The sequence below is a fragment of the Pleurodeles waltl genome, chromosome 12, assembly GCF_031143425.1.
Source record: "Pleurodeles waltl isolate 20211129_DDA chromosome 12, aPleWal1.hap1.20221129, whole genome shotgun sequence".
In the NCBI taxonomy this organism is placed as follows: Eukaryota; Metazoa; Chordata; class Amphibia; order Caudata; family Salamandridae; genus Pleurodeles; species Pleurodeles waltl.
Genome location: NC_090451.1, coordinates 56,874,225 through 56,894,150, shown reverse-complemented (window position 1 = coordinate 56,894,150; position 19,926 = coordinate 56,874,225). Strand labels below are relative to the sequence as shown.

Below are 19,926 nucleotides of genomic sequence, written 5' to 3'. Positions count from 1 at the left end.
ACGACAGGCCTCACACGTTTCTTCCTTGTGGTCGGGCGACAGGCACAAGTTACAGACCAAATGTTGGTCTGTATATGGATACTTGCTGTGGCATTTAGGACCGAATCGGAACGGGGTCCGTTCCATCGGTGTCTATGTTACACGCGGTCGGGCCAACCAGGCCCCGACGGGGGGTCGAAGTTACCCCGAAGGGCTACCGGAGCTCTTCACGATTCGGTGTCGATTCTATCTAACCCGATACTGAACGAAACAATACCAACGTATTTTTCCGAAGTTTTGACTATCTTTCCGTCCCGAAACCCGGAGCGAAAAGGAACACGTCCGAACCCGATGGCGGAAAAAAAACAATCGAAGATGGAGTCGACACCCATGCGCAATGGAAACAAAGGAGGAGGAGTCCCTCTGTCTCGTGACTCGAAAAGACTTCTTCGAAGAAAAACAACTTGTAACACTCCGACCCAACACCAGACGGCGGACTATGCACAGCATGTATATCTGCAGCTACACATGCCACCGAACAGAGATAATACTAATGCTCTATTTTGTGGTAGTGTGGTCGAGCAGTAGGCTTATCAAAGGAGTAGTGTTAAGCATTTGTTGTACATACACAGGCAATAAATGAGGAACACACACTCAGAGACAAATCCAGCCAATAGGTTTTGTTATAGAAAAATATATTTTCTTAGTTTATTTTAAGAACCACAGGTTCAAATTCTACATGTAATATCTCATTTGAAAGGTTTTGCAGGTAAGTACTTCAGGAACTTTGAATCATTACATTAGCATGTATACTTTTTACATAAAACACAATAAGCTGTTTTAAAAGTGGACACAGTGCAATTTTCATAGTTCCTGGGGAGGTAAGTTTTTGTTAGTTTTGTCAGGTAAGTAAATCACTTACAAGTCTCAGGTTTGGGTCCAAGGTAGCCCACCGTTGGGGGTTCAGAGCAACCCCAAAGTTACCACACCAGCAGCTCAGGGCCGGTCAGGTGCAGAGGTCAAAGAGGTGCCCAAAACGCATAGGCTTCAATGGAGAGAAGGGGGTGCCCCGGTTCCGGTCTGCCAGCAGGTAAGTACCCGCGTCTTCGGAGGGCAGACCAGGGGGGTTTTGTAGGGCACCGAGGGGGACACAAGTCAGCACAAAAAGTACACCCTCAGCAGCGCGGGGGCGGCCGGGTGCAGTGTGCAAACACGCGTCGGGTTTCCAATGGTTTTCAATGAGAGATCAAGGGATCTCTTCAGCGTTGCAGCCAGGCAAGGGGGGGGATCCTCGGGGTAGCCACCACCTAGGCAAGGGAGAGGGCCTCCTGGGGGTCACTCCTGCACAGGAGTTCCGTTCCTTTAGGTGCTGGGGGCTGCGGGTGCAGGGTCTTTTCCAGCCGTCGGGAAATGGAGTTCAGGCAGTCGCGGTCAGGGGGAGCCTCGGGATTCCCTCTGCAGGCGTCGCTGTGGGGGCTCAGGGGGGACAACTTTGGTTACTCACGGTCTCGGAGTCGCCGGAGGGTCCTCCCTGAGGTGTTGGTTCTCCACCAGTCGAGTCGGGGTCGCCGGGTACAGTGTTGCAAGTCTCACGCTTCTTGCGGGGAGTTGCAGGGGTCTTTAAGTCTGCTCCTTGAAACAAATTTGCAGTTCTTTTGGAGCAGTGCCGCTGTCCTCGGGAGTTTCTTGTCTTTCTTGAAGTAGGGCAGTCCTCAGAAGTTTCAGAGGTTGCTGGTCCCTTGGAAAGCGTCGCTGGAGCAGGTTTCTTTGGAAGGCAGGAGACAGGCCGGTAGGACTGGGGCCAAAGCAGTTGGTGTCTTCTGTCCTTCCTCTGCAGGGGTTTTTCAGCTCGGCAGTCTTCTTCTTCTTGTAGTTTCAGGAATCTAAATTCTTAGGTTCTGGGGAGCCCTTAAATACTAAATTTAAGGGCGTGTTTAGGTCTGGGGGGTTAGTAGCCAATGGCTACTAGCCCTGAGGGTGGGTACACCCTCTTTGTGCCTCCTCCCAAGGGGAGGGGGTCACATTCCTATCCCTATTGGGGGAATCCTCCATCTGCAAGATGGAGGATTTCTAAAAGTTAGTCACTTCAGCTCAGGACACCTTAGGGGCTGTCCTGACTGGCCAGTGACGACTCCTTGTTATTCTCATTATTTCTCCTGGACTTGCCGCCAAAAGTGGGGGCTGTGTCCAGGGGGCGGGCATCTCCACTAGCTGGAGTGCCCTGGGCATTGTAACACGAAGCTTGAGCCTTTGAAGCTCACTGCTAGGTTTTACAGTTCCTGCAGGGGGAGGTGTGAAGCACCTCCACCCAGAGCAGGCTTTGTTTCTGTCCTCAGAGAGCACAAAGGCTCTCACCGCATGAGGTCAGACACTCGTCTCTCAGCAGCAGGCTGGCACAGACCAGTCAGTCCTGCACTGAACAATTGGGTAAAATACAGGGGGTATCTCTAAGATGCCCTCTGTGTGCATTTTTTAATAAATCCAACACTGGCATTAGTGTGGGTTTATTATTCTGAGAAGTCTGATACCAAACTTCCCAGTATTCAGTGTAGCCATTATGGAGCTGTGGAGTTCGTTTTTGACAGACTCCCAGACCATATACTCTTATGGCTACCCTGCACTTACAATGTCTAAGGTTTTGCTTAGACACTGTAGGGGCATAGTGCTCATGCACTGGTGCCCTCACCTATGGTATAGTGCACCCTGCCTTAGGGCTGTAAGGCCTACTAGAGGGGTGACTTATCTATACTGCATAGGCAGTGTGAGGTTGGCATGGCACCCTGAGGGGAGTGCCATGTCGACTTACTCGTTTTGTTCTCATCAGCACACAAAAGCTGGCAAGCAGTGTGTCTGTGCTGAGTGAGGGGTCCCCAGGGTGGCATAAGATATGCTGCAGCCCTTAGAGACCTTCCCTGGCATCAGGGCCCTTGGTACCAGGGGTACCAGTTACAAGGGACTTACCTGGATGCCAGGGTGTGCCAATTGTGGAATCAAAAGTACATTTTAGGTGAAAGAACACTGGTGCTGGGGCCTGGTTAGCAGGGTTCCAGCACACTTCTCAGTCAAGTCAGCATCAGTATCAGGCAAAAAGTGGGGGGTAACTGCAACAGGGAGCCATTTCTTTACTATCTTCTTTTCAAACAACATCTTCCACAAATTAATAGTTTGAAGTCTTTCTCCTGGTTTTCCCCCAGGAATGCTAAGACTTATCCTTTCAATGATGTTGTTTGGTAAATTATTGTTTTCAGATTTCTCTTGCCTTCATATTCTATTGTTTTTTTACACCTTTATGTTGCCCTTGGACTCACACATTATTACTACTATTCAGTTTATCAAACGTAAAGCACTGAGACACCCTTAGTTGTTTACGTTAAACAAGACTACAAATTAAAAGCAGACAACCTCAGAGCCTAATTCAGTCAAAATATATTTACAAACGCAAGAACATTTGAGAATCTAAACAAAAAACAGAGTAATTTGCCTTAAATAGGCAAGATCACTGTGCCTGTGAATAAAGTAAACAGTGTTATATTGCAGCAATTTGTCAAAACCGGAAGAAATATAATTAAAAAGGATGCTGCTAAATGTCACTTGTCAGCAGAAGCATATGTGGAATTTCATGCAGTTGAGGTAGACAAGTAAAGGATACTATCAGGAACTTTGATAACATGGCCGATTCCTTTCCACAGAGGTGCCAAATCTCCTTTGTAGCGCAGGCAGATCTCATCACCTTGCATAAGCCGCATATCTAAAACATGGTAGTATAAAATCAGACCCAATTTGATGACTTCTCAAACTACGTACATTTAAAAACGGATGACTAACAACTTCTGGCTGCAAGCTACTACTAACAGAGGATGTGCAGCAAATTACACCTACCTGATCAGCTAGTAACATAAAAAGGAGATTAAGAGGAAAACTATTAGCTCTGAGCACTACACATACATTTAATCCTCTGCAAACAAAATGCGGTGGAAATCTCATCAACAGGACCATCATAAGAAAGAGGTAAATTGTTCATCAGGAGTATGATCAGTGGTTAACTGCGCCGATACCTCATAACAAAAATCTAATTACAGCAGCTCAGGTATGCTATATTAACCAAAATGATCTACAATGTGGTTCACCAGTGCTGGTACCGATCATACAGTTATCCTACTGACAGACCTAAAAGTTAACAATTTCAAAGCTTATAAATCCAGGTCATAGCAAACATTTTAGCTTTGAATGATCATATATAAAGGCAATGAATAGGTAACTAATCTCCTGGGTGAAGCAAAGTGGTTTGGATGAAAATCTAAATGGATAATCATGCTGGAGAAGATGCAGTAAGTTCAACACATGCACAATACTTTGTTTATTACAGGTCTATATGACTTGGAAAATATTTAAGCTCATTTGCACGAGATGGTAGTTTTCTCACCTAGGAAGATCAATCAGGAATGCTTTATCAACTCTAGCATCAAGGCAAAGGCACAGTGATCACACAATATATGCATAGATCTCAATATCACTCAGCAAAAATTAGAAATCATTTCTCAGTAGAAAAGAGGAAATTTGCCATTAGAATCTGATGCTGTAACAGTGCTTCAACATTCACATCAGTATCTTTCATAAATTCATGTTTGAATTATTTCCACAACATCAGAACGGGCACCATCCATTGTTATAAGTTAATATTGCAGTATAATACAGTAATCTACACTGAAAACAAATTGAAAGCCTCCATAGGCTACAAGTAAGCCACCCATTGAATGGTACTTGAACTCCGACCCAAGAGGTGGGTAGGCTCAGGGTTCCAGCCTTCCTTGGAAACTCAAAATGTCAGGTTTCAGAACTCAACTGAGCTCAAGTGGTAGCCTTATGAACGGGAAGGAGTATGGTTGCAGGTTAATCTATGAACACTTTTGCTGAAGAACAGAAGTTAAATGTAACTAGCGTTTTCTCTTCCAGCACTGGCGTTTTCATAGATTCACATACTTGAGAAAGTAGTTTACCATCATGAATGCAGACTAGGCAGGAAAGAGGCTTACCTTATTAAGCAGGTAGCACAGTATCACTTGTCCAACGGTGGTTTCAGTCTTAAAAGGTATATCCAAGTAGCACTGCCTGGAGAAGGTATCCCTGGCTAGAGGAAGCACTTATGAGGGAGGCATTGGGGGTAGCTGAATAGTTCTGTGTTTCAAGCAGCCTTTCATTGAAGGTCTTTCATCAGCTACTTTACTAAGTACACAGAAACCGGAACCATCTGTGTTGGATGGCAAATACGAAGTGCTCGGTTAGGCTGAGATCTCCCATGTTCTGGGTTTATTGATAACGAAAGAATGTAGTGAATATTTAAGTAATGAAGCCCTACTGCGCGTCAGAATGGACTTGAGTAAATGTGGTCACCTTTTTCACTTGTTTATTCTACGTTATTATGGGCAAAAAAGTGTCAAGATGGGTAGGCGTCTCTGGTGTAATAACCAGTGAGATCGAGAGCACGGTATCTAAGGAAAGAATGACTTCTGAGTGGTAGCCACTGAAGGACCGCACCATTGAAGAGGTGGTAGTCAGCAGTGAAAATAAAGTTTGTTCTTGTAGACAACGGGATAAAAACTAAGATTATGGTGGTTTCTTTGGCAACAAAGCAGTTGACAGTAAGGGCTTGGTCATCAAATCAAATGCCGGTCAGCTAATATGGTTTTCTTGCCGGGGGTGATCTTTAGAGGTGCTACAAAGTTCTGCAAACAGTGTACTGTTTGTTAACAGAGAACTTGTGACCAGGGTGGCCTTTGATGACAAATTTTAGCGAGGCTGTTTACCCCTGCGCAAAGATAGTGGAGCTGAATGACTGACGACTATCTCCTTTGCCTCAAGGGCAGAAAAGGCCACATTTGAAAATATTTTTGACTTGTGTCAGAGATAGATGTCCGAGTTTTTAAGGTAGGCATGGAGAGCTTTGGGGGTAGGGGTGGGTGATTTGCTATAGGATCTTTGTCCAATCTAAGCTATACTTCTTTGCCTTAAGATGTATGTGTGGTAGTACTTATTTTTTTTACTTCAAGTTGCATTTGTTTGGTAATTTTAGGACAAATATTTTTTGCAGATTGGTCTGACTAGCTATTCAAACACACAATACTGCCTCCCAAGGGATTGTTTTCTATTTAAAAGCTGTTCCACAGTGGTATTGTATACATTTAAAAAAAAACTGAGTTCCTGGATGCCTAGCATGAAGAACAATCTGTGCAAGCAAGAGAGAAATCCATGATGGAAAATGGTATTGTGCATAGTAAAAAAAAACATGCAAAGCCCTTGCTTCTATACCATCTGCTAATAGCCTTTCATAACTCTTCAACAGTTCTTATGAACATGAACTGTGAATTTTGTGATACACCAATACAGAAGAGTCAACCAAGGCAAGGGAACTGTTTTACTGGGACAGGTATGCTGGTAAATCAACATTTGAGTTGTTTTGCACTGGACCTCAGAGGAAAGGGAAACATACCATCCGCAGCTTACCGCAGTGAAAACGTGAATGTAGTTTACATGAAAGGAGATTACTTCATTGAAAATTGATCACAAATTCACTACAGAGGGGTGACTAAAATAAACAAAATAAAGTAAAGATGCAGGGACTACATCTACCAGAAAGCTATACATCCTTACTGAAGAGAAAAAAAAAAGTGAAATCACACACGTTTAAAACATACTGTGCTACTTTGAGTACTACCACAATCTGTTTGAGCTAAAATATGTATACACACACACATCAGTAGGAACCGGAACAGTGATAGAGTTGGCAAACTGTCTATTTGATACATTTATATAATAAAGTATCTACTGCAATTACTTAAATGGAACTCATTACCGGAGTCTGTTTTTGGCAAGGTGAAATAGGCAATTCTCTTCTTGTTTAAGCCAAGGTCCCATCTCACAGTAATGTTATCTTGGGTCTAGTGTAAAAAAGGCAATGTACATTATTATTACAATATGTATGGCAATGCATGTTTTGATTTCAATACATATAAAAGACATTTGCTGCGTTGAGAACACCACCTTAAAATGATCTTGGGTACCCCAATTGTTTAAAGTTTTGCTTCAGCAAGATGAAAACGTGCAGACATTTTGAAATTCTAAAAACTCCAAGTGGAAAGTTTTAGGAAGCTGGGTTCTGTGAGCATTACACCCTCCCCCACTTTTTTTCTGTTTTTGACGCAACTTAGGCTGAAGAGCACTGGGTTCCTGTTAAACTAGTCCCCAGTGCCAGTGATCCTCCCCCAAAACAAGACACCTGGTCACTTGATACTCAAGTGGCCAGGCCCTTTAGCACCTCTGTAAGTCTCTAGTAAATGGTAACCCTGGTAACTAGGGCATGGGTACTGAAGAAGGCCCCTAAGAGCTGTAAATATGACATGGTACACATCCTGGGGAACAAGTTGCTTACCTTCTGTAACGCATTATCTGGTAGAAACAGGATCTAGCCACAGATTACTTTCTTTGGAATCCTCCCCCAGGTGCAAGACTGGACCCAGAAACATTTTTCTGGCGCCGGGAGAGGGCGGCAGGCAACTCCGTACTGACGTCATCCACTGGATGTGATGTCAACGGAGTCCATATGACCTCTTCTCCTTCCACAACTATTTTTCCACACTCAATACATGGAGCCACATATACAAACTGACTATCGAAACAGTGTGCTAAAATAAAAGACACCCTTTTGTGCCGAACAGTCACTGAATTCTTAATTCAGGTTATGAATTTCCAGAACGAAAGCTATGAGACAACATGACTCAGTTCGCAAGTGGGGAGGATGAGAGGGTCGTTAAGAAATCTGTGGCTAGATCCTTTCTCTAGCCGATAATGGTTACCAAAAGGTAAGTAACTTGTTCATCTGAAAGACATCTAGCTGCAGATTCCTTACTTTAGAATTGGATACCAAAGTCTTATCTTCCCCGGAGGAGGGTCTGCAAACCGTGACCATTATAAGTCTCTAGGTAGACCGAAACTGGTCTAGAACAAGAGAAAAAGACCAGACATTCATAATTTAGGTAAGTAATAACATTCTACAAAATAAAAACTTGTGGAAGGAACCACATGTAAATGAAACCTTAAAAAACATGGGAATAAAAGTATCCATGTTAGTACTACTACTATACCAGAATCAACCCAACAATATTAATATAAAACTAAAAAGGGACAATTTTGCCACGCGAGCATATGAATATAAACTCATTTGCTCGCAAATCAAGACCCGAAATGCATGTTCGATACTTGTGAAACAGAGATCAGCAGGTCATGCCACTGAGAAATAACTCTTTGCCTTATTAAGTTCTATCTTAGCCAGACCTGCTCTGTAAAAACCCAGAGAAAGGTACAACTCCCGTCGATAAAGTATCAAAATTGCTCTACTAAAAAGAAGTTGAACACAACAGTAGCAACTATTGGCATAGCATCAGTTCTTTTTAGGAAACTTAGAGATAATGCAAATACCTCTAGGATATGCCTTAATACATACTGACATAAGTGCAATAATTAAATGCCTATATACTAATAAGAGTAAATTATTACTTCTAAATACTATAATAAATCCTCGTTAACGGTCAGACCATACCGATACAACAGTATGAAACCTTAGTGGAACCATTCCATGTAGGAAAGCAACAGCCATCCAAATTGACAGGGTAATACAAATTGCCTGAGACACTACCATCAAGCCACATGTATCTATAGATATAGATATACATATATATATATATATATATATATATATATATATAGAGAGAGAGAGAGAGAGAGATATATATAGAGATATATATATATATATATATACACACACACACACACCAACCCAATTAATAATAGTATTAGGTTTAATAAGATAATACGTTTGATAAAGAAACCAATAACCTAGTGGAAACTAAGGTTCGTACATGAAATATATGAATAGAGACGTTAACACAGATAATGTAGATCAGGAATCCCATACCTATGCCCGAGAATTTAAAGGATTTACTAATGAGAAGAATCAGACTGATTTTGCCATCTAGTGACAACTGTCTGCAAAGTGTGACCCTAAACTACAAATGACAAGAGTCAGTTGAATGATGGCAATATTTGACAAAATGCAGCACCTTGAGACACTCACGGGTGGTTTGCTGCACTTTACAAACACTGGATTATTTGTTACTTAGAAGAGGAATCATTCTTTAATATAGTAATAGATGCCTTCTACAAAAAAGGAGTAGTTATGAAGCAAACACCTATTTGCCTTGCAAAGGTATATGAACATCTCCAAAGAGAGGAAAAGGTACACCATTACAAGGAACTTTCCTACAGAGAAGCAGGAAATCTTAAGTAGTAACGTAAAAACACGATAAGCACCCTTAAGAATCCAGTATATTAAACACTCTTCAGAATACAATGAAGAAAATTGCCTCCTTGGACACCTGTAAAAGCATGACAATCCTAGGAAAACAAAACAATGTTCGAAGCACATGTAGAAACTAACATGTCTACACAGAGGAGTAGAATAGCCACCAAACCTTAATGGGTACACGACAGAACCTTAGGAACAAATATATAATGTCTTAAAGCTCACAAGACAACCTCCTGGTGTACAATGAACTAAACCTAACAAAAGTGTAGAACTTTTATTATCAATGATAAGTAATGTCATGCATTACTCAAATATAATGAGACATACATCCTCAAAGGGGTATAAACCCATCACTAGAATATCAATCCACTAATGGACAGCATACAACTATCCATAGAAGAGAGGCACTTTTACATAATAACCATGATTAATAAGAGATGTATTTTAATACACTCCCATATCAGAAGGTAAATATTATACTGAGACTCCAATATCAACACTTTCAATAAGGGATACTGAGTTTAAGTTAGAAAAAGAGAACACCGTATAGAGGGGAAAAATCTGTACCCTCAAATGAAGGACTAATAGTTCACAAGCTGATCTGTCCCGGCCATGCGTCTGGAGACATATGGAAAATGTCACTTACCCAGTGTACATCTGTTCGTGGCATGTTCCGCTGCAGATTCACATGCTATGCATAGTCCTGCCAACTAGTGTTGGGCTCAGAGTGTTACAAGTTGTTTTTCTTCGAAGAAGGGTTTTCGAGTCACGGGATCGAGCGACTCCGCTTCGGCTCCATCTTAGATTGTTTTCCCGCAAAGGGTAAGGTAGGAGTGAGACGCTGCAGATTCACATGCTGTGCATTATCCTGCCATCTAGTGTTGGGCTCGGACTGTTACAAGTTGTTTTTCTTCGAAGAAGTCTTTTCGAGTCACGAGAGACTCCTCCCATTTCGGCTCCATTGCGCATGGGCGTCGACTCCATCTTAGATTGTTTTTCCCGCAGAGGGTGAGGTAGGAGTTGTGTATATAGTAATAGTGCCCATGCAATGGAGTAAGTATGTATGTACATAATGTGTCTAAAAGTGATATATTTACAAATTTACAAGTTTATTAACATCTAGTATATAATTTTGATCAATTTATAATGGCTACAGGCTCCCGGGGAGGTGGGAGGGCGCATGTGAATCTGCAGCGTCTCATGCCACGAACAGATGTACACTGGGTAAGTGACATTTTCCGTTCGATGGCATGTGTAGCTGCAGATACACATGCCGGTCATAGACTAGTAAGCAGTTATCTCCCCAAAAGCGGAGGTTTAGCCTGTAGGAGTTGAAGTTGTTTAAAATAATGTTCGTAATACTGCTTGTCCTACTGTGGGTTGTTGTGTTGTTAACACATCCACACAGTAATGTTTTGTGAATGTATGAGGCGTAGACCATGTGGCTGACTTACAAATTTCTGTCATAGGTATATTTCCTAGAAAGGCCATTGTGGCACCTTTCTTTCTAGTGGAGTGTGCCTTCGGTGTAATAGGCAGTTCTCTCTTTGCTTTAACATAGCAAGTTTGAATACACTTAACTATCCATCTGGCAATGCCTTGTTTGGATATTGGATTTCCTGCATGAGGTTTTTGAAAGGCTACAAACAATTGTTTTGCGAACTTTTTTTGTTCTATCAATGTAATACATTAGTGCTCTTTTGATGTCTAATGTATGTAATGCCCTTTCGGCTACCGAGTCTGGTTGTGGAAAAAAGACGGGGAGTTCCACGGTTTGATTTAGGTGGAACGGTGATATAACTTTTGGTAAAAGTTTTGGACTTGTGCGTAGAGCCACTTTGTTTGTGTATTTGTATAGAGGGTTCTTGTATGGTAAATGCTTGTATTTCACTTACTCTTCTAAGAGATGTGATAGCTATTAGGAAGGCTACTTTCCAGGTTAAGTATTGCATCTCACAAGAATGCATGGGTTCAAATGGTGGACCCATGAGTCGTGTTAATACAATATTGAGGTTCCATGAGGGAACTGGTGGTGTTCTTGGGGGTATGATTCTCTTTAGACCCTCCATAAATGCTTTTATGACTGGGATTCTAAAAAGTGATGTTGAATGTGTAATCTGCAGACAGGCAGATATTGCTGTGAGATGTATCTTAATGGACGAAAAAGCTAGCTTTGATTTTTGTAAGTGTAATAAGTAGCTTACAATGTTTTTTGAGGACGCATGTAGTGGTTGAATTTGATTATTATGGCAGTAATAAACAAATCTTTTCCATTTATTTGCGTAACAATGCCTTGTAGTAGGTTTTCTAGCTTGTTTAATGACCTCCATACATTCTTGTGTAAGGTCTAAATGTCAAAATTTTAAGACTTCAGGAGCCAGATTGCTAGATTGAGTGATGCTGGATTCGGGTGTCTAATCTGTTGTTTGTGTTGTTAACAGATCTGGTCTGTTTGGTAGTTTTATATGAGGTACTACTGACAGATCTAGTAGTGTTGTGTACCATGGTTGGCGAGCCCAAGTTGGTGCTATTAGTATTAGTTTGAGTTTGTTTTGACTCAATTTGTTTACTAGATACGGAAGGAGAGGGGGAAAAGCGTAAGCAAATATCCCTGACCAACTCATCCATAACGCATTGCCTTTGGAGCGAGGGTTTTGGTACCTGTACGCGAAGTTTTGGCATTTTGCGTTTTCTTTTGTTGCGAATAGGCCTATTAGTGGTGTTCCCCAGTTTTGAAAGTAAGTTTGTAGTATCTGGGGATGAATTTCCCATTCGTGGATTTGTTGGTGATCTCGACTGAGATTGTCGGCTAACTGGTTTTGAATTCCTGGGATGTACTGTGCTATTAGGCGAATGTGAATCGCCCAATGCCAAATCTTTTGTGCAAAGAGACACAGCTGTGATGTGTGTCCCTCCCTGTTTGTTTAGGTAATACATTGTTGCCATGTTGCCTGTTTTGACAAGAATGTGTTTGTGTGCTATTAACGGTTGAAATGCTTTCAATGCTAGAAACACTGCTAGTAGTTCTAGATGATTTATATAAAGCTGGCTTTGTTGAGCGTCCCATTGTCCCTGTATGCTGTGCTGGTTGAGGTGTGCTCCCCACCCTATCATGGAAGCATCTGTTGTGATCACATATTGAGGCGCAGGGTCTTGGAATGGCCGCCCTTGGTTTAAATTTATAGGATTCCACCATTGAAGCAAGGAGTATGTTTGGCGGTCTATCAACACTAGATCTTGAAGTTGACCCTGTGCTTGTGTCCACTGTTGCTAGGCACTGTTGTAAGGGCCGCATGTGTTGTCTTGCGTTTGGGACAATGGCTATGCATGAAGACATCATGCCTAGAAGTTTCATCACAAACCTTACTTGATAGTGTTGGTTTGGGTGCATGTTTAGTATTACGTTTTGGAATGCTTGTACCCTTTGTGGACTTGGAGTGGCAATCCCTTTTTGTGTGTTGATTGTTGCTCCTAAGTATTGTTGTATTTGACACGGTTGTAAATGTGATTTTTGGTAGTTTATTGAGAACCCTAACTTGTGAAGGGTTTCTATGACGTATTTTGTGTGTTGAAGACACTGTTGCTGAGTGCTGGTTTTTATTAACCAATCGTCTAGGTAAGGGAATACGTGTATGTGCTGTCTCCTGATATGTGCAGCTACTACCGCAAGGCATTTCCTGAACACTCTTGGTGCTGCTGTTATCCCGAACGGTAACACTTTGAATTGGTAATGTACTCCTTGGATTACAAATCTTAAGTATTTCCTGTGTGAAGGATGTATGGGTATGTGGAAGTAAGCATCCTTGAGATATAATGTTGACATGTAGTCCTGTTGTTTGAGCAAGGGAATCACGTCTTGAAGTGTCACCATGTGAAAGTGATCTGATTTGATGTGAAGATTTAGTGTTCTGAGATCTAAGATGGGTCTCAGTGTTTTGTCCTTTTTTGGTATTAGGAAATACAGGGAGTAAACACCTGTTCCTTTCTGATGGTTGGGTACTAGTTCTATTGCATCTTTTTGTAACAACGGTTGGACTTCTAGTTGTAATAGATCCAAGTGCTGTTTGGACATGTTGTGCGCTTTTGGAGGCACATTTGGTGGTAATTGTAGGAATTCTATGCAATAACCATGTTGGATAATGGCTAGGACCCACGAGTCCATAGTTGTGTTTCCAATTTTGGTAATAATCTGTGAGTCTCCCCCCCCACTGGTGTTATGTGTTGGGGATTTGTGACGCTGGAGTCACTGTTTAGTTTGTGGGGTTTTTGGGCTTTGGAATCTCCCTCTTGTTTTAGGGAACTGTCCACCCCTATATTGACCCCGAAAACCTCCTCTTTGGTATTGGCCCTGGTATGTGGGTCTGGCCTGTGAGGTTGAAGGTTCAGTGATTTGGACTCGAAACCCCCCTCTAAAGTGTGGCTTTCTAAAGGTGCCTCTGCTCTGTGGGGAGTAAAGCGCGCCCATGGCTTTGGCCGTGTCTGTGTCTTTCTTTAGCTTTTCTATAGCTGTATCCACCTCCGGCCCAAACAACTGTTGTCCATTAAAAGGCATATTAAGCACAGCCTGCTGGATCTCTGGCTTAAATCCGGAGGTGCGTAGCCATGCGTGTCTCCGAATAGTGACTTCCGTGTTCACTGTTCTCGCGGCTGTGTCCGCTGCGTCCATAGCCGATCGTATCTGGTTGTTGGAGATACTTTGGCCTTCTTTCACCACCTGTTGTGCAAGCTTTTGAAACTCTTTGGGAAGATGTTCAATGCAATGCTGCATTTCGTCCCAATGAGCCCTGTCATATCTTGCCAATAAAGCTTGGGAATTGGCAATACGCCATTGATTGGCTGCTTGTGTTGCAACCCTTTTTCCTGCTGCATCAAACTTTTGACTTTCTTTGTCGGGTGGTGGTGTATCTCCAGAAGTCTGTGAGTTTGCCCTTTTCCGGGCCACCCCTACTACCACCAAGTCAGGTGTTAGTTGTTGCGTGATGTAGACGGGGTCCGTAGGGGGAGGTTTGTATTTCTTCTCCACCCTAGGTGTGATGGCTCTGCCTTTGACAGGGTCTTGAAACACCTGTTTCGCGTGTTTTAACATACCTGGTAACATAGGCAGACTCTGGTATTGGCTATGTGTTAGGGTATTAAATAAAAAGTCATCCTCTATAGGTTCTGCATGCTGTGCTACATTGTGAAAAGTAGCTGCTCTGGACACCACCTGCATGTAAGCAGTACTGTCTTCTGGGGGTGATGGTCTTGCCGGGTAGCAATCCGGACTATTGTCAGATACTGGTGCATCATATAGATCCCATGCATCTGGGTTATCCTGGCTCATTCCTGTATGCGTTGGTGATTGCATCATTGGGGGTGTTGCAATTGGTGACAGTTGTGGTTAGTGCGGTGGCGATGGCTGTGGCGAAAAACGTGGTTGAGTTTTTTCTTTAGCCACTTTTGCTTTTGGCTGTTTTTCTGTCTCTTGGAAAGCGAGTTTCCGTTTCATTTTAATTGGGGGAAGTGTTCTTATTGTCCCTGTGTCCTTCTGAATATGGAGCCTTCTTTGTGTATAGTCTGGCTCTCCCATCTGTAATTCTTGTCCAAATGTATGGCCTTGTAGTTGTGATGAAAGGCCTTGTTCTTCTGAATAGGAGCTCTGTTTCGGCTCCGAGGCTGGGTGTTTCGGCACCGGAACCTTTTCCGTAGTCTTTTTTGGCTCCGAAGCCACCTTTTTCGGTTTCGGGGTGCCGATATCTCGGTGCCGAGTTTGGTCGGAGCCAGTATCTCGGTGCAGAGTATACTCTGTGCCGGTATCTCGACCGGAGTCGGATGTCTTCGACACGTGTGTGCCCTTTTTCGGTGCCGATGGCTGGTCACCGTGCTTACGGGTTAAGCCATGGCCTGCCGGCGGTGGCGTCCCCTGGGCTTTCATTATCTTTGTGTGAGTTTTGGCCGGGGCAGTTTTACTCACGGTTTGTTGCTTCGCCGGCTGCTCACTTTCGGCCTCGTCCGAGTCAGGACTGGAGAAAGTCTCCTCTTCTTCGACGTTGTGGTGTCCTGCCGGCGTCGACGCCATTTGAAGCCTTCGAGCTCTCCGGTCCCGTAACGTTTTCTTCTACCGAAATGCCCGACAGGCCTCACAGGTATCCTCTTTGTGTTCGGGGAACAAACACAAATTACAGACCAAATGCTGGTCTGTATAAGGATACTTATTGTGGCATTTGGGGCAGAAGCGGAATGGGGTCCGTTCCATGAGCCTTGAAGACGCACGCGGTCGGGCTACCAGAGCTACCAGAGGCTACCAGAGCTCTTCTTTTCTTCGGTGTCGATCTGCTATTACTAACCCGATACCGAACGCAAACAATACAGTCGAATTTTCCGAGATTTATCTAACTTTCCAAACCGAAACACGGAGCGAAGAGGAACACGTCCGAACCCGATGGCGGAAAGAAAGCAATCTAAGATGGAGTCGACGCCCATGCGCAATGGAGCCGAAATGGGAGGAGTCCCTCGGTCTCATGACTCGAAAAGACTTCTTCCAAGAAATACAACTTGTAACACTCTGAGCCCAACACTAGATGGCAGGATAATGCACAGCATGTGTATCTGCAGCTACACATGCCATCGAACATATATATATATCCCTTATTCATTCATATATTCATTCATAATAGGAACAGTTTGGTTCAGGAATGTGATACAGAATTAGAACTCCTCCATAAATCAGTAGGTTTACCACTTTCCATCACCAACAAGGTCTAATTAAAGCTCATAATCCACAATCAAATAGCATCTAGAGGAAAATTCAGAGATTTCATGAGTAACTGGCTGAATTAAAAGGACAGTAGGGCTACGGAAGAAGTTCTAGCTGACATGAGACCGAAACAGCACGGCCTTCCTGAGCTTTTAGATATACCTACCTGTAGAGCAGTTTCTGGATTTTCCATATGGTGGAAAGTTTAACCCTAAAAATTAGAACCGCTCATTTGTGCTTTGAGATTATGGAAGAGCCATGTGTCAAACTGAATTAAAATGTCACTCAATTTTTTGCTATACTTTACAGTAGGTAGAGCTCCACCCCAGTACGGAGTCCTCCGTAGGGTGAGGAATTGGGAAAAGTAAAAAAGTTTAATAAACTTTACAAAAAATCGTAACAGTATCTTAGCTTAGGTATTAATGCAAATTGGTATTATATATTTGTTAAATGCTGAACAAATTAGACAATGCTACAGCACTATTAATCTAATTTAAATGTAATATTACATTTTTTGACCATCCTATATTTAAAATTATTTTTCTTATGTTTACATAACTTAAATTCCCACCTAAAGTAAAAAGTATATTTTTATTAGGCATATTAGTATTTATTAAAAATGATGCATAGAATTAATTTAATTTGATTTATTTTTAAAAATGAAACATGTTACAATATTTTTCAAATTTTTTATTTTTTTTAAACATGAAATTAAAATTATTTATATTTTTACATAGTTCATGCTAATCTAACATTGTCATTCAGGGTTTTATTTTAAGTGCCTATCTCCATTATTTTGTAAGGAAGGTATTGCAGTGACAGTGGTTGGCCATGTGGGGTGGTAGATTTACTCCAGCTCTCAGCTGGGCTATATTTACCAATTTCTGTGACCTTTTAGGCTACAGTAATTTTAGAAGTGCAGTTTCTAAATAGGAATTGGCTTTCTCTTTTGTGGGTGGGTGCATGTCTCTCTCCAAACCACTTCCTCATATGACCCAAATATTGTGAAATGGGCACTTTTGTCAAATCTCACAATTTTTACAAAAGGGACTTCACAAATTGGAGTTTAAAAAAAAAAAAAAACTGATCCTGTCTTTACTGGTTCTGCACTGCCGCTGAAGCACTGAAAGGAGGGTGCGGAAAAGGCTAGCAGGCAATTGAGGCGTTAACTTCCTCTGTCATCTGCTTTGCAAATGTGCAGAGCCCCCTCCAGTGCAATTAGCCTGTTATCAGCCCCATATGTTTCAGTGTGCCTCCTGTTGCCTCTGTAAAATGAAAAATAAAACAGCTGACATAAGTGAATTTGCAATTCGGCATTGATTGGCTGCTTGTGATGCCACTCTTGCCCGCTGTGTCGAATTTTCGACTCTCTTTGTCAGGTGGAGGGGCATCCCCTGACGATTGTGAGTTCGCCCTTTTTCTTGCCGCCCCTACAACCACTGAGTCCGGTGTGAGCTGTTGCGTTATAAACACTGGGTCTGTTGGTGGTGGTTTATATTTCTTTTCGACCCTAGGCGTTATAGCTCTTCCCTTTACAGGTTCTTGGAAGACCTGTTGTGCGTGCTTAAGCATGCCCAGTAGCATTGGCAGGCTTTGATAGGATGCATGGGTGGATGCCAGAGTGATGAGAAGGAAGTCATCCTCCACTAGTTCAGAGTGCATTGTTACGGTGTGGAACGTAGCTGCCTGGCTAGTACTTGCAGAATATGCTGTACTGTCTTCTGGTGGTGACGGCTTGGTTGGATAACACTCTGGGCTGTTATCCGATATTGGTGGATCATATAAATCCCATGCATCAGCATCATCTTGAGTCATCCCAGTATGTGTAGGTGACTGCATTAACGGTGTTCCCACTGGTGACAAGTGTGGTGAGTGCAGTGTAGATGGTTGTGGTGAGACCTGTGGTGGTGGTGACTTGTCTCTAACCACTTTGGCTTTTGGTTGCATCTCTGATTCTTGAAAAGCTAGTTTTCTTTTAGATTTGAGTGGAGGGATGGTCTGAATCTTGCCTGTATCCTTTTGGATTTGTAACCTTTGCTGCCTTTGGTCAGGTTCTTCTATATTCAAATCTTGCTCAAATCTATGCTTTTCTTTGAGTTGCATCGAAGGCCCTTGCTCCTCAGTGTATGAGTGTTTCGGCTCAGAGGTTTTTCGGTACCGAAATTCCTAGTGTAATAGTCTTTCGGTTCCGAGGAGCTTTGTCAGGGCTTGCTTGATTCGACCACTCAATGTCGAAATTTTTCAGTGCCGGAATCTCGACCGGAGTCAGAAGTCTTCGGCAACTCTTTGGCCTTTTCTGGTGCCGATGTTTGGTCACCTTCCCTTCTGTGGGTTGAGCCATGGCCTGCTGGTGGTGGCGTCCCCATGGCCTTGAGTTTCTTGGTGTGACACTGGGTTTGGGACGGGGCAGGTTTACTCACGGTTTGTTGCAACGTCGAGGGTCGTTCACTGTCGGATTCATCCGAGTCTGTTTCTTGGATGGAGATTTTCTTCCTCCTCAACGTCGAGCTGTTTCGGCTTCGACGCCATTTGTAGTCTTCTTGCGAGTCGATCTCTCAAGGTTTTCTTCGATCGAAACGCTAGGCAAGCTTCACAAGTATCCTCTCTGTGTTCGGGCGAGAAACACAGGTTACAGACCCGGTGCTGGTCTGTATAAGGATACTTTGTGTGACACTTAGGACAGAAACGGAAGGGGGTCCGGTCCATTAGTCTTGGACGACGGGTGTGATCGGGCCGACTAGGCCTCGATGAAGAGTGGAAGCCCCGAAGGGCCGCCAAAGCGGTCTTGATGTCGGTGCCGATACACCAACACTAAACTGGTACTGAACAAGAACAATTCCGTCGAATTTTCGATACTTGGCTAACTTTCCCGATTCGAAATACGGAGCGAAGAGGAACACGTCCGAACCCGATGGCGGAAAGAAAACAATCTAAGATGGAGTAGACGCCCATGTGCAATGGAGCCGAAAAGGAGGAGTCACTCGGTCCCGTGACTTGAAAAGACTTCTTCGAAGAAAAACAACTTATAACACTCCGAGCCCAACACTAAATGGCATGAACAGTGCACAGCATGTGTATCTGCAGCTACACATGCCATCGAACATATGGAAAATGTCACTTACCCAGTGTACATCTGTTCGTGGCATGATTCACATGCTGTGCACATCCCGCCATCTGGTGGTGGGCTCGTAGTGTTACAAGTTGTTTTTCTTCGAAGAAGTCTTTTCGAGTCACGAGACCGAGGGACTCCTCCCATTTCGACTCCATTGCGCTTGGGCATCGACTCCATCTTAGATTGTTTTCCCCACAGAGGGTGAGGTAGGAGTTGTATATGCTAGTAATAGTGCCCATGCAATGGAGTGAATGCGTATGTACATAATGAAGTTTAAAGTAATATATTTACAAATGTACAAATGTTTAAGATCTACTTCTAAACGGCTACAGGCTCCCGGGAGGCGGGTGGGCGCATGTGAATCTGCAGCGACTAATGCCACGAACAGATGTACACTGGGTAAGTGACATTTTCCGTTCGATGGCATGTGTAGCTGCAAATACACATGCTGTGCATAGACTAGTAAGCAGTTATCTCCCCAAAAGCGGTGGTTCAGCCTGTAGGAGTTGAAGTAGTTTGAAATAATGTTCTTAGTACAGCTTGACCTACTGTTGCCTGTTGTGCAGTTAACACATCTACACAGTAGTGCTTGGTAAATGTATGAGGCGTAGACCATGTTGCTGCCTTACATATTTCGTTCATTGGAATATTTCCTAGAAAGGCCATGGTAGCACCTTTCTTTCTGGTTGAGTGTGCCTTTGGTGTAATAGGCAGTTCTCTTTTAGCTTTAAGATAGCAGGT

General features: G+C 43.0%; 1 protein-coding gene across 1 annotated transcript in view; it reads right to left on the bottom strand.

The window, feature by feature from the left end:
• The window catches only part of UPF1 (UPF1 RNA helicase and ATPase), a 493,404-nt gene that overhangs the window by 363,844 nt on the left and 109,634 nt on the right, over nt 1-19,926 (bottom strand). Inside the window, exons 7-8 of the mRNA XM_069215891.1 lie at nt 6,830-6,914; nt 3,629-3,727 (exon numbers count right to left, since the gene is read on the bottom strand). Of these exons, the coding sequence (XP_069071992.1) occupies nt 3,629-3,727; nt 6,830-6,914 (184 nt within the window). The remainder of the gene's footprint in view (nt 1-3,628; nt 3,728-6,829; nt 6,915-19,926) is intronic.